Consider the following 15259-nt stretch of genomic DNA (forward strand, 5'->3'; position numbering starts at 1 on the left):
ATGAATTGGTTGCTGTCAGTTTGTTATGTGTTTTTTCATGGTGTCCCTGGTTTCTTTGTTCCATATTATTTTCTGTGCTGAACTCATTATGTTTATGAATCATGTTATCATTTCCTTTGTTGCTGTTGTTTTAGTATTTGCTGAATATTTGTGTTTTTCCTCTTTTTTTATTGTGATGTGAAAGTTTACATTTTTCTTTGAGGTTACCCTGTGATTCACAATTGTCCCCTGAGTTTAGAACAGTGTATTCTATCTTGCAACTCTCTTGACTTCCTCACCATTTAGAAGATCTGTAACTACACTATCTTCCCCCTCTTTTTGGTTTGTCGGTGTCCTCATTTGCCAACTGATGCCTCTGGTTCCCTGTTTACAGTCTTGTAAGCTTATTTGACTTTGGATACGTCCATAGCTCTATTGGTTTCTGGGTTATGTCATCCTATGCATTAATGGTTGGTTGTTGTTTGCTAGTATTGGTTCTCTGTTCAAAGGACTCTCTTTAGTGTATCTCTTGGAAGATTGGCCTGGTTTTAACAAATTCCCTTAATTTCTGCTTATTTGGAAATGTCCTAATTTCACCATCATATTTGAGGGAAAAATTTGCTGAGTATATAATTCTTCATTGAAAATTTTGCTCTTCCAGGGTTTTATATATACCATCCCATTGCCTTCTTGCTTGCATTGTTTCTGCTGAGAAATCAGAGCTTATTCTTATTGGTTGTTCTTTGTAAGTAACTTTTTGTGTTTCTCATGCTGCTCTCAGGATTCTTTCTTTGTCTTTGGTTTTGATGAGTTTGATAATATCTCTTGGTGATTTTCTTTTGGGATCTATTCTTTTTAGCATTTGTTGGACTTCCTCAATGGATATATTCTCATTTTTCATCATATCAGGGAAATTCTCTTCCAACAAATCTTACATGATATTCTCAGTGGTTTTCTTTTTCTCTTCTTGTTCCAGAATTCCAATTACATATAGGTTGCTCCTTTTGATGGTATCTCACATGAACCTTAGGCTTTCTTCATTTTGTTTTGATCTTATTTCTGATTGATCCCTTTCCAAAGAAGTATTCACGTATTTGTCTTCAATCTCCTTTATTCTGTCTTCCATTGATTCAATTCTACTCCTTTCCCTTTCAATATGTTAACTATTTCTGAATTTTTTTATTAATCTTCTGATTTTCTATCTGTAAATTTTGTATCATAAAATGTATTTATTTCATCATTTTGTTCTTTCTTTTTATTCCAAAATTTTTCTAGAGTTTTGTCTGTGTTTTCCTTAATTTTGTCAGTGTTTTCCTTGATCTGTCTCTCAATCCTCTGAAAATACCTAAATACAATTTTTTTCAATTCCTTATCATGGAATTCCAATGCTGCTTCTTCCTCAGGGATGTGCGCTGGGTCTTTATCCTGCTCCTTTATTTCTACCATTTTATCTTGATTCTTTGTGTGGACTGTGATGGTCTGTTGTCTCCAAGATATTGTGATGTTGTTGTATTTTGATCTCTATTAACTGTTTGTGAAGAGCAGCTAAGGGTGAGTCAGGCTTTTCATGGTGGTTGTTCCTCATTGGCCAGTTGGTGGAGAAGGAAGTGGTGGCTCTCAGTCAGTAAGTGAAGCTAAAGGACTTGTGGGTGTATTTGTGTCATATGGGCACTGTTGCTGTCTCCCATTCATTTAGCCAAGAAACACAATCAAATAACCATCAAAAAAAGTGAAAGCAAGTGGACTAAAAACACACTGTGTAAACACACAGGAATGATAACCAAAAAAGAAAAATAATAATAACCCACAATATCTGGGGAGAGGGCAATAAGAGAGAAAAGGTAGAGTAGGAAATAATGAACAAAAATGTGAAAAATGCAAAAAGAGAAACAAGGAATGGGATTAACCACAAGAAAGAAAAAAATGGGAACCAGGAAAAGGGAAGAGAGTAAAAGCTAAAAATTAGAAACTGTGAAAGGAAGAATAAACAATAGTAATAAAAAGGAAAATAATAATAATAATAATAATAATTTTAAAACAGACAAAAATAAACAAACTAAAAGGAAAAAAAACATTCTGGGCAGGGCAGGGCAAGGCAGGGCACCCAGTTTCCCTCAGAGCACACAGACTAGGTTGGAATTCCTGCCAGCCCAGAAGCTGGGTGGGAGTGAGGGATGGTCACACCTCCATTCACCAAGAGGTTGTGGGTTGTAAGAGTAACAAGGGGAGTATCTCACCTTTCCAGTCATTGGTATCCGGGATGTCCTTGTGGTTCCCAGCAATTGGAGCCTATTCTTAAGTCCCTGGAATCTAGGAAAAGGCTGTCACTTTAAATAGCCAAAATGGTCAAACTGCTTGGAAACATTCAAAATGGCTGTGCCCTCTGGACAGGCAAAAGTCCATAGCTCAGCCTGCCTTCCTCTTCAATCTTTCCCCTTTCATTCACCAGCCACTAATGCAGTCCTTCATGAAGCCCTTGCTAGCTGGGCCAATTTTTAGGTTAATTCTTAGGTCTTAACACCACTCAGCTTTATCCAAGCTGTCTGTGCCATCAGGATCACTGACAGACCACAGGTCCATAAGTCTCCTTTTTTTTTTTTTTTTTTTTGTATTTTCATGCAAATTCTTCTGCTAGTTGAAGTTTAGACCACTTCAATATCATTCCCTTCAAAGCTCAGGGCTCCAGGATTATCTTCTGTTATCTCTGTTAATTGGTTCCCCTTTTCTCTGTTGAAAAGGATCTGTACAGTCTGTCTGCCTAGTCCACCATCTTACTCCAACTCCCATATAGCATGTTTTTTTTAATGTACCTTTCCTATTTGATTTTGAAAATTCTCTGTTGGTATATTGTGACAAAACCCATGAAAGTTTTCAAAATAATTAACTTATGTCTATAATCAAAATTTTACTTAAAGCTACAAGCAATTTCAACTAAATGCCAAAATTACCTATCAAAGGGATTATGTCTGAATGTGGCCTCAGGTAATTTTCTAGTCCATAGTGAGGCCATTCATCTCTAGGAGAAAGTCATAGGCTTTTGAAAAGTATAAGTCAGCATAAGCATGTACTGTTGACAGTTCCAATAAATTTGAGCATCAGGATTCTTTGGTACCAAAGGAATCAAATAGCCCTTTGAAGCTATTTTTCTGATAACTTTCTTAGCCAAGGTTACTACAATTCTTAGGTGTTATATGTGATTTCTTCAGAAACCAAAAAACTCATCCATCCTTTGCCTCTTGTTTTCATTTTGGAGCTGACAGAAACAATTCCTTATTTCATAGTCATTTGAAGAATATCTCCAGTATTTCCAGTCCAAGCAATTCCTAAGGATTTTATTGTTTTTTGCTGAGCTCTGCACTTCACCCAAGATAGTCAGTCAATGCCTAGTCATATGATTAACTAGAATTTGTAATTCAGCAGCAGCTTGATCTACAGATTGAGATGTTGTTGTTAGGTGCCATCAAGTTGATTCAGACTCAAAGCATGTTCAACAGAACATAACACTGCCTGGTCCTGCACCATCCTTACAATCATTGCTATGCTTGACCCCATCAACACAACCACTGTGTCAATCCATCACATTGAGTGTCTTCTCCTTTTTTGCTGACCCTCTACTTTACCAAGGAAGATATCCTTCTCCAGGGACTTGTTTCTTCTGTCAACACAAATAAAATATGAGTATTATATCATTAATACAATGAAATAACAGCATTTTTCAGTTAAATCATTCCTAAGAGATTGTTCAGAAAATTAAAAGGCAAACAATCTACAAATTGGGAGAAAATGTTTGCAAATATACATCTGATAAATATATCTAAAATAAATATTTTAAAAATAAAAATATTTACAAGTCAGTAACACCAAACCAAAACAAACTCACTGCCATTGAGTTTATTTCCAACTAATTGCAACCCTATAGGACAGAAAAGAACTGTCTCATAAGGTTTTTAAGGCTATAAATCTTTATTGAATCATATTATCTCATCTTTCTCTCATGGAGTGGGTGGTAGGTTTTGGTTAGCAGCCAAATGCTTTAACCACTGGGCCACCAGAGCTCTTTCATTAATGAGAAGACAACCTTAAATAAAAATACTAATTGTCAAAAGACTTGAATATATAGTTAATTTAAAAAGTTATAAACACAGAAAATAAATACATGGGAAAAAAAAAATCCTCAACTCTTGTAGTCATTACAGAAATGCAAACTAAAGCAAAATCAGATGTTTCTACTACACACCTACCAGAATGACATAAAATACAAAGTGTTGACAATGATGTGGAGCTATAGTAACCTTCATATATCCCTGGTAGGAATGGAAAAATAGTACAATCACTTTCTAAAACAGTTTGATATTTTCCTGTATAGTTAAACAAATACGTCCATATAACAGTCAACTGTCAGAAATTTATCCAAGGAAATAGGAATGATATTCACATAAAAACATGTTATCAAATGTTCACAGCAGATATATTCATAATAGCCACAACTTGATAACAACTTAAGTGTCCATCACAGGATAAATAGATAAAGAAGCTGTGGTATATCTGTACAGTATATAATACTCAATATTACAAAAGAAGAAACTACTGACACATGAAACATTCAGATGAATCTCAAAAGCACCAGATTAAATGAAAAGAACCAGACACAAAAGACTGTATGCTTTAAGACTCCAGTTATATGAAATTCTAGAAAATGCAAAACTATAGTAATAGAAAACACATCAGTGGTTTCAGGGACTGGAGTGGAGAGGAGAAAGAATTTGCTGCAAAAGGGCACAAGGAAACTTTCTAAGATTATGAAAATATTTATATCATTGTTGTGGTGGTGGTGGACACACAGCTACATACATTTGTCAAAACTCAACAAATTATGCAATTAAAATTGCTTATTGTATATTTGTGTATATATATCCTGTAATAATATGAATTTGAAAACATAAATACAGATACATATATGTTAAAGATTCTCAAGTTAAAGGGCAGTTTCAAACTTATTTTCATTAAAAAAAAAAGTTTTCCAAGTTTACAGTTCCCAGAGGCAGGTCTCTAAGTTTTTCTTTAAGTAAATAAAATAGAGTGCCGCCAATTAGTGTCTCCCAGGAGTCCTTAACTTTGTAACTGTGATTATTTACTTCAGTTCTAAAATTTTTTATTTTAATAATAATCATTAAGGTTGTGTGTGTGTGATAGTCCCAAGAGCCATTCTAAACCAAATCTCTAAAGGCAAAAAATATAAAATTTAAAAAATCAATAAATATCACAGTTCATCCAATTGTAACCACTTTATTATGAGAAGGGTAATATTATTTTCTGGAGAAAGGAAATATTTCCTATGCCTGTCAAATGAACAAGAGTCAGCAAAATTATGAAAGTTGAGGGAGGTGTTTTAAGTCAATGCAAATATTAATTTTTCTAACAATCAAGGTCATTAAGGAAAAATGAATTACCTCAAGAAATAGTGATTTTATCATCACTCTTCAACAACTTGTTAGAGACATTTGAGAACTTGGGGGGACCAGGTTGGCTGATATGCCCTTTAAGTTCTTTTCTAACCTGAGAGTCTATGAATTTGAGTAACTCTCATTTTCTAGATGGATCCACAAGAGAAATCGAGATTGACTGAATAGAGAGAAAATTTCATTCCAACAATTGAAAATGAATCCGAGAACTGGAAATTTTTCTGTTATTTTTGCTAAAGACCTAAAATAGAAGCAGAAAACCAGGTTTATTCAATTGTATCTGACTTCCTGATTCATCACCAAATATAATCATTCAGCCCCTCTTAGTCCAAAATGTATATTATTTAAAATTTAGAGGAATACTGAGTTAAAATATACTGTGTATTAGATAAATGATTAAAAGATAGCACTTGGACTTTTCTTAAAGTAAGTCTAGCCTTAGTTGTTTGGCACTAAGAAAAAATACTGAAAAAGTAATTCAAGTTTACAAAGATCAGTTTTCTATTCAAGGGGAAAGGAGGGTTATTAAAAATTGAATAAACATTTGCAGCAGTTTTGGAAAGGGCATTAAGAACATATAGGAAATGCCATCAGACTAAGACTGAGAGAGATTTATGTGAAATTCAAAATTGGAGCAATAAAGGAATCTATATAACAATTGATGGAACAGAGTAGAAAAAGAGATACCCCAATTTTGAGTTTCTTAACATATTTGAATAAAGAAAACACCTCTTGTTCTGCAAATTAATATGATGTAAGTATATATTTTTATATAATTACCCATATTTAAGTGTTAAACAGCTGTTTTGTTTCCAGGTGTATTTTATAAATTAATGTGAAATTCTTGTTCTGTCAAAAACCTGACTAAGGGCAGAAGTCAAGTGCTCTTGCTTTACTATAACTGTATAATTGGATGTTTTTAATGTACTTCAGTTACAATTAAACATTTTCACAATTTACTAATATTCACCCCATAATATCAGAGCAAAGATTTCTAATCGTCACTACCATCCTTCCTATATCCTATTCCATTTCTGTTCATCCTTCCTCAACCCTCTCTTTGCTCTTCACAAATTTATTGAGTACCAGTTAGGTATAAATCACTCTGGTAGCAGTTGCCTTAGACCTTGAAGTATGACTACACACATTTTAGAAATAATGAAGATAAGACTCAGGAAGCTTAAGAATCTAAGAATCTCATTAAAGATCACAGAGCTAGAAGTGGCCAAACCACTGATTTTAAAACCTGCTATATTTTTCCCATTAAGCCACAGTTTCCTGACTAAACCTTGAATTTTAAAATGTGCAGTTTTGTGCAATTTTCTAGGGAGCTGCAGAATTAATAATGAGGAAAATACCAAGAAAGTAAAAGTCTTAATTTGGCAAGTTTAAAATTAAATTATTATGCACATAGACTGTAATGATTTAAAATTTCCTCCAAACATGAGCTCCAGATACTGCTGTTAGGTGCTGTCAAGTAGGCTCTGACTCACAGTGACCCTCTGTACAACAGAACAAAGCACCGCCTGCCCCTGCGCCATCCTCACAATCTTTGTTATACCTGAGCCCATTGTTGCAGCCACTATGTCATTCCATCTCCTTGAGGGTCTTCCCCTTTTATGGTGACCCTCTACTTTACCAAGCATGATATCTTTGTCCACATGCTTGTCCTTTCTGACCCATGACGAAAGTACGTGAGACAAAGTCTAGCCACACTCCCTTCTAAGGAGGATTCTGGCCGCACTTCTTCCTGGACAGATTTTTCCTTCTTCTGGCAGTCCATGGTATTTTCAGTATTCTTCACCAACAGCACAATTCAAAGGCATCAATTCTTCTTTGGTTTTCCTTATTCATTGTCTAGCTTTCACATGTATATGAGGCAACTGAAAATGCCACGGCTTTGGTTAGGTGCACCTTAGTCTTCATAGTGACAATTTTGCTCTTTAACAGAAGTCTTTTGCAGCATATTGGCTCAGTGCAATACGAGGTCTGATTTCTTGACCACTGCTTCCATGGGTATTGGTTGTGGATCCAAGTAAAAGGAAATCTTTGACAACTTCAATCTGTTCTCTATTCATCATGGTGTTGCTTCTTGGTTTAGTTGTGACGATGTCTGTTTTCTTTTTTCTGAGGTGCAATTCATACTAAAGACTGTAGTCTTTAATCTTCATCAGTAAGTGCTTCAAGTCATCTTTACTTTCAGCAAGCAAGGTTGTGTCTGTATATTGCAAGTTTTTAGTAGGTCTTCCTTCAATCCTCATGCCATGTTCTCCTTCATATAGTCTAGATTCTCAGATTATTTGCTCAGCATATAGATTGAATAGTATGGTGAAAGAATACACACCCTGCTTGATTTTAAACCACGCAGTATCCCCTTGTTCTGTTAGAATGACAGCCTCTTGTTCTATGTACAGGTTCCTCATGAGCACAATCAAGTGTTCTGGAATTCCTATTCTTCTCAATGTTATCCATAATCTGTTATGATCCACACAGTTGAATGCTTTTGCATAGTCAATAAAACACAAATATACATCTTTCTGGTATTATTGCTTTCAGTCAAGATCCGTCTGACATCTGCAATGATATCCTTCATTCCATGTCCTCTTCTGAATCCAACTTGCATTTCTGGAAGTTTCCTGTCAATATATTGCTACAACCATTTTTGAATTATCTTCAGCCAAATTTTACTTGCATGTGATATTAATGATATTGCTCGATAATGTCCACAATTCTGTGGGATCACCTTTCTTTGGAATGGGCACAAATGGGGATCTTTTCCAGTCAATTGGCTAGGTATCTGTATTCCAAATTTCTTGGCAGAAAAGTTAAGTGCCTCCAGCATGACATCCATTTGGTGAAACATTTCAATGGGTATTTCATCAATTCCTGGAAGTTTGTTTTTTACCAATTCCTTCAGTGCAGCTTTGATTTCTTCCTTCAGTACCACTGGTACTTGGTCATATGCTACCTCCTGAAATAATTGAACATTGACTAATTATCTTTTGTACAGTGATTCTGTGCATTCCTTCTGTCTTATTTTGATGTTTCCTGCATCATTCAATATTTTGCCCATAGAATCTTTCAATATTGCAACTCGAGTCTTGAATTTTTTCTTCAGTTCTTTCAGCTTGAGAAATGCCAAGTATGTTCTTCCCTTTTGGTTTTCTAATTCCAATTCTTTGCACATTTCACTAAAATACTTTACTTTGTATTCTCAAGCCATCCTTTGAAATCTGTTCAGCTCTATTATTTCATCATTTCTTCCTTTCAGTTTACCTACTCTCCACTCAAGAGCAAGTTTCAGTCTCTTCTGACATCCATTTTGGTCTTTTCTTCCTTTCTTGTGTTTTCAGTGATCTTTTGCTTTCTTCATGGATAATGTTCTTAATATTCATCTGGTTATTGGTGTTCAGTGCATCTAATCTATTGTTCAGATTCTCTCTAAATGTAGGTGGTTTATACTCAAAGTCTTATTTTGGCTCCCATGGACTTGTTTTAATTTTCTTCAGCTTCAACTGGAAGTTGTATATGAGCAACTGACAGTTTCTTCTACAGTTTGTTCCTGGCTTTGTTTTAACTGATGATATTGAGCTTTTCCAACACTTCTTTCCACAGATATAGTCTATTCTATATCTAGGTATTCTATCTGGCAAGGTCCATTGTATGTCACCCTTTATGTTGTTGAAAAGGGGTATTTGCAATGAATAAGTCATTGGTCTTGCAAAATTCTACCATATAAACTCCAGTGTCATTTCTATTGTCAAGGTCAAATTTCCAAATACCAATAATTCTTTGTTGCTTCCAACTTTGCATTTCAATTACTAATAATTATAAATACATATGGATTGCATGTTCGGTCAATTTCAGAATGCCAAAGTTGGTAAAAATCTTTAATTTCTTTATCTTTTGCTTTGGTGTCTTGTGTATAAATTTAAATAATAGTAATATTAACTGGTCTTTTTTGTAGGTGCATATTATCTTGTCATTGTACTTCTGGATAGATCTTGAAACATTCTTTTTGAGAATGAATATGACAGCATTCCTCTTCAATTTGTCATGCCCAGCATAGTAGACCATATGATTGTCTGATTCAAAATGGCCAATACCAGTTCATTTCAGCTCACTCATGCCTAGGATATCGATCTTTATTCATTCCATTGCACTTTTGACAACTTCTAACTTTCCTAGATTCATACATACTTTCCACATTCCAATTATTAATGAATGTTTGCATCTGTTTCTTCATATTTTGAGTCATGCCCCATCAGCAAATGAAAGTCCTGAAAGTTTGACTCCATGCATATCATGAACGTAAATTCCACTTTGAGGAGTCAGCTCTTCCCCAGTTCTATTTTGAGTGGCTTCCAAATTGAGGGGCTTATCTTCCAAGTAATGTTTCAGACAGTGTTTAACTGCTCTTCATAAAGTTTTCTAGTAATATATCAGACAGTGTTTCACTGCTATTCATAAGGCTTTTAGTGGCCTTTTTTTTTTTCAGAAGTGGCTAGCCCCCTTCTTTCTTCCTAGTCTGTCATAGTTTGGAAGTTCCACTGAAACCTGTCCACCATGGGTGACCCTGCTAATGTTCAAGACACCAGTGGCCTGCCTCCAGCCTCAGAGCAACATACAAGCAACAACAGTACAACAAATTGACAGATGAGTGGTGGGCATGCATACAATATGATTGAAAATACCATGGCTTGAGTCAGACACACCTTAATCTTCAAAGTAACATCTTTGCTCCAGAGGACCATGAGATAATCTAGAAAGGCCAGGGTTTGTTTTGTTTTGCTTTATTTTGTTTTTCACTCTCCTGAATTTCAGAGATGCCAAAAGGAGGTACAATACAGCATCTTTAGTTTTCAAAGGACTGCATTCGTCCTATAATGCAACAAAATACACAGCTCTTAATGCCATTTTCTCAGAGTTATATAATCCACATGACAACCATGGCACACAAATACCCAATTTACTGCCTAACCATCTCAGATTTTTTTTTTTTTAAGTGTATGTTGTTGTTGTTATATGCTGTCGAGTCGGCCCTGACTCATAGTGACCCCTCCTTGGGTTTCCGAGGCAGTATCACTATGGAAGTAGGATTGCCCAACCTTCCTTCTGAGGAGTGGCTGGTAGGTTTGAACTGCCAGCCTTCTGGTTAGCAGTCTAGTGCCTTAGGCACTATGCTACCAGAGCTCCTTTAAAGTATATATATATATATATATATATATATATATATATATATATTTATGTATATATGTGTATACATGGCATATTGCTTTTGAAGATCTCAAGTTGTCTACCTTTTACAATTTCAGAAGAGAGTCAAGTTTCTATCAGCGTAAAGGACTATTAAGGCAAGAAGAAAAATGAAGGACAATAGGGGTACTATAAAACAATTGAGTAGACAAAAAGAAACAACAATAGAGTAGATGAGAGTCAAAAGCCAGGGATCCACACTATTCTGCCTTAAAATACTTATCAATCCCCAGTGAAGTCAGTGATGAAGAGAGAAGGAGGGAAGTGAAAGGGAATGCTAAAGTGTTTCTATTTGTCTAGTAATATGTTCTATTTTTATATCTTACCTCAATATCCTTAATACTTGTCCACCCTGATGTGGTTATGTCTTTTTATATAGTAATGAACAGTTTGTTATTTTATTATTGATTGATCGATCCGGGAGGATGAGGGAATTGGGGAGGTGAGAAATGAGGAGAAAACATTAGAGTATTTATGATAGAAGGAGTTTCTCTAGTACCAAGCTTCTATTTCAATAGCTAAGTCCTTTTGGAGTCTTTTAATAACTTAGAAGAAGATAATCAACTCATCTTGTAATAACTTAGAAGATTATCAGAAAAAAAAATGGAATAAAACACCTTGGTACTGTAAATTGATCTCTTTCTACCCTTCTCTTTTTACTTCTGTCTTTTTGTGACCTCCCACCTCTAAACCCAGAAAGATCTGACATATACTAGACATATTGGTGTTTGGGCCACTTCTGCATGTCCAACATTAGTATTGAAGTAATTAATTACTCAGAAGTATGATTTTATGCAATTTTCTCAGAATGACCTATGACCAACTAGGCATTGCATTGATATTTAGCACATAATACCAATGACACAGGTGGGTAGAGACAAATACAAATATCCTTTTCAACTAACAACTAAAATGAATGAAATACTTCAAGAAAAACTAAGTACAAGTTATGATAGACATTATATTTGATATATGAAAATACAAGTTACAGAGCTTACCATTACTTAATCTTGGAGTAGCTACAAACAGGTTTAAAGAATGAGCTCTCCCAATTAAGATTCATTTATTTATTAAGTAAATATTTATTTATTTACTTAATAAATAAATGAATACTTTTGATGTTCAAAGAATTGAGGATTAAAATAAAGAGTGGTTGTCCTCATGGTAAACAAAAGAAATATTTAAACTGGAAAGAAACACAGACATGATCATGTCTATCTTCTATGGATATAGAAATGGGCTCAGGATTCAAAAGGAAATATAAACGGCTCTACTACCAAATCCAATGCAACTCAATTCAGCTCTGAGTACATTTGAAAATGACTCAGATGGACAGGAACCACAATGTGTTTGTAAAAGAGATTACTGTTCAGGAAGCTATAAAAGTCAAGTAATAATAACAAAATCCTTATCTAGAACAAAGAAGGTGAAGACGTAAAGTTTCTTATTAAAACAAGTATAAAAATGACTTGATTTTTGGAATAGATGAGTAATGAATAGAAATAAAGAGGAAACTACAGGGCCTGGAAAATGTCACAACCAACTTTTGTGATAGAAATCTCATCACAAAATATGTCAAGGCAAATAAATAAATAAATATTTCCCAAGCCTGAAGAAGAACTTGCGGGGTACAAGCCAAGAAAGCACCAAGTTCAGGGTTTAGAAGTTGGTCATTTTAACTGGAAACTAAAGAATTAGCCACAAAAGTAATATGTGATTATGAGGATGGTGCAGGACTCAGCAATCTTTTGTTCTGCTGTATACAGGGTTTCTATGAGTTGGACCTGACTAGATGGCACCCAACAGCAATGACAACAATGTATCAAAAGACATGGCTTTAATTAAATTATATGGATATGCAATACAGCTGTTCAGCAATGTTAAGTTTTCATTCAGAGATGAAGCTGAGTGTTTTAAATGCTGTTGACCTGCATATATTTTGAACTCCAGGTTTTGGGATTTGTTTCTTTTCTTTTATTTATTTATTTTTTTTTTCATTTTTAAAAATGACCAGGATCAATTGGATGGCACAAACTGTTAAATGCTCAGCTACTAACAAAAAGGTTGGCAGTTCAAACCCACCAAGAAGCACCTAAGAAGCAAGGTTGGTGATCTGCTGCCAAAATGTCATAGTCATGTGAACTGCATGGAGAACAGTTCTATTCTGCACACAAGAGGTCACCATAACTCAATCAACTCAATGGAAAATGGTTATGGTTTTAAAAATAACTTGTTCTCCACGTGGTTGAAAAGAATATAAAGTATAAGAGATCTATTTCAGAGAACCTGTAAGAATCAGTTGGGTTGCTTATGTCTGCATGTTGCCATAGACATAACATTTGTGAGGAACAAAGAAGAAACACACTGCTCATTTTTCTAAAAGATATTTTTCACAAGTATATAAAATTAGTTATGCATATTATGAACTATATATCCTGATTCCATTTTTTTCTCTAACAGTGACGGCATCAAAATGTTTATATTATTATAGAAAAGAAAAACTATGTTACCTTACAAAGAAATCATTTATTATACAAAATGTCCAGTTGTCAAGCTAGACATTACAGTGATATTCAGCCCTTAGTACCAATGACAGAAATGGGTAGATACAAATACAAATATCCCTTTGTCAGTATCCTGGCCAGTATCCACAGTTTCTGTGCTTTGATTTGAAGAATAGCCTAAAAGTTAAAATAACTTTGAGAAAAATAATACCTCTTTTATTAATATTCCCTTTCTCCATTTTTCAGATCTAATGATCTCATTCTCTGTTAACTACATCCCTCTCCTTAAGCACAGAATGTAACTGAGAAAATAGTAGAGCAGGGGCAGGGGCATCGTGTAAAAGAGAATAAAATGAAAAAAAAAATTGATGGGGACTATTGAGATAAGTTCATTCAACCAAAAATTTAAATATGAGTTTGGAGAAGTAATGCAATTTATCCAATGTCCCATATTTATTAGGGTTGAGGCAGGTCTAGAACAGATCACTCTTGACTGCTATACAAAGGTTACTTTACTCTTATCACAGGTAGTGAGCATTCAAAATTTAACTTGATTTTCATCTCTTTATATTGTGTGACTTTTTTTCAGGGACATGCTGCTCATTAACTATTGCATGCAATGGACATGAAAAATCAAACCACAGTGACTGAATTTACCCTCACTGCCTTTCCTGTTCTCCAGAAGCTTCAGTTTTTCCTCTTTGTGGCTCTTTTGTTTACTTATATGCTTAATCTGACAGGAAATACTGTTGTCGTTTCCCTAATATGGGCTGATAATCGTTTCCAAACCCCAATGTACTTTTTCCTCAGTAATTTGTCAGTTTTGGACATTTTATACCCTACTACAGTTACTCCAAAGCTGTTAGTCTGTCTCCTAGAAGAAAGTAAGACCATATCCTTTGCTGGCTGCATCATTCAAACATACTTCTTTTTTTTCCTGGGGACAGTGGAGTTCATCCTCTTGGCTGTCATGTCCTTTGACCGCTATGTGGCCATCTGTAACCCTCTGTGCTACACCATCATCATGAACAGTAGATTCTGTCTCCTGCTGATTCTGGGATGCTGGGTGGGAGCCTTCTTGTCAGTGCTGTGCCCAACTGTTGTGGTGTCTAGACTACCTTTCTGCTATAAGGAAATTAGTCACTTCTTCTGTGACATCGCCCCTCTGCTACAGGTGGCCTGTATTGATACTCATTTCATTGAGATGATAAGCTTTATCTTATCTTCCCTTGTCCTCTTGACCTCACTGGTGTTCACCACTGTGTCCTACACCTATATCATCTCTACCGTCTTGCGCATCCCCTCAGCCCAAGGACGTCAGAAGGCCTTTTCCACTTGTGCTTCTCACATCACAGTTGTCTCCATTGCCTATGGAAGCAACATCTTCATGTATGTGAGGCCCAGCCAGAGCCGTTCACTGGATTTTGACAAGGTGACTGCTGTCCTCATCACAGTGGTGATCCCTCTCCTGAATCCCTTCATTTACAGCTTGAGGAATGAAAAGGTAAAGGAAGTCTTGAGAGAAGCAATTAGAAGACTTATGTCCTTATTGCACAAGAGAACTTGAAACTTTAATGAGGTTTTCTCAGAATGATTATTTTCAACTCTTTGACTCAGGTGGAAAAAGTCATGCTTGGAAAAAAAAAAAAAAAGTCACTTCCGTGGAATCAGACATTACTCCTAACGACCCCTCCTTGGGTTTCTGAGGTGGTATCACTATGGAAGTAAGTTGCCCACCTTCCTTCCGAGGAATGGCTGGTGGGTTTTGATTAGCAGTCAAATATTTTAGGCACTATGCCACCAGATGTGTGTTGTTGTTGTTGTTGTTATGTGCCGTCGAGTCAGCCCCGACTCATAGCGACCCCTCCTTGGGTTTCGGAGGCAGTATCACTACGGAAGTAGGATTGCCCAACCTTCCTTCCGAGGAGTGGCTGGTGGGTTTGAACCGTCAGCCGTCTGGTTAGCAGGCAAGTGTCTTAGCCACTATGCTACCAGAGCTCCAATGTGTAGGAAGGTTTAAATAGGGTTGTTGCCACATCAGAGGCAAAGTATAATAGT

At 35.6% G+C, this 15259-nt stretch overlaps 1 protein-coding gene across 1 annotated transcript; it reads left to right on the forward strand.

Annotated features, from left to right (window-relative positions):
- The first annotated feature begins 13820 nt into the window (after nucleotides 1–13820).
- LOC103204737 (olfactory receptor 6M1-like) lies at nucleotides 13821–14768 on the forward strand. The gene has a single exon (XM_007949936.2). It carries the CDS (start codon nucleotides 13821–13823, stop codon nucleotides 14766–14768), a length of 948 nt encoding a protein of 315 aa, XP_007948127.2.
- Nucleotides 14769–15259: the final 491 nt, after the last annotated feature.

This window comes from Orycteropus afer, unplaced genomic scaffold (genome assembly GCF_000298275.1).
Source record: "Orycteropus afer afer isolate SDZICR_OR568_19922 unplaced genomic scaffold, OryAfe1.0 scaffold00258, whole genome shotgun sequence".
NCBI classification, from domain to species: domain Eukaryota; kingdom Metazoa; phylum Chordata; class Mammalia; order Tubulidentata; family Orycteropodidae; genus Orycteropus; species Orycteropus afer.

Bases quoted from the DNA above. Each gene is read 5' to 3' on its own strand.
- LOC103204737 (XM_007949936.2), top strand. From the start codon at position 13,821: ATGGACATGAAAAATCAAACCACAGTGACTGAATTTACCCTCACTGCC.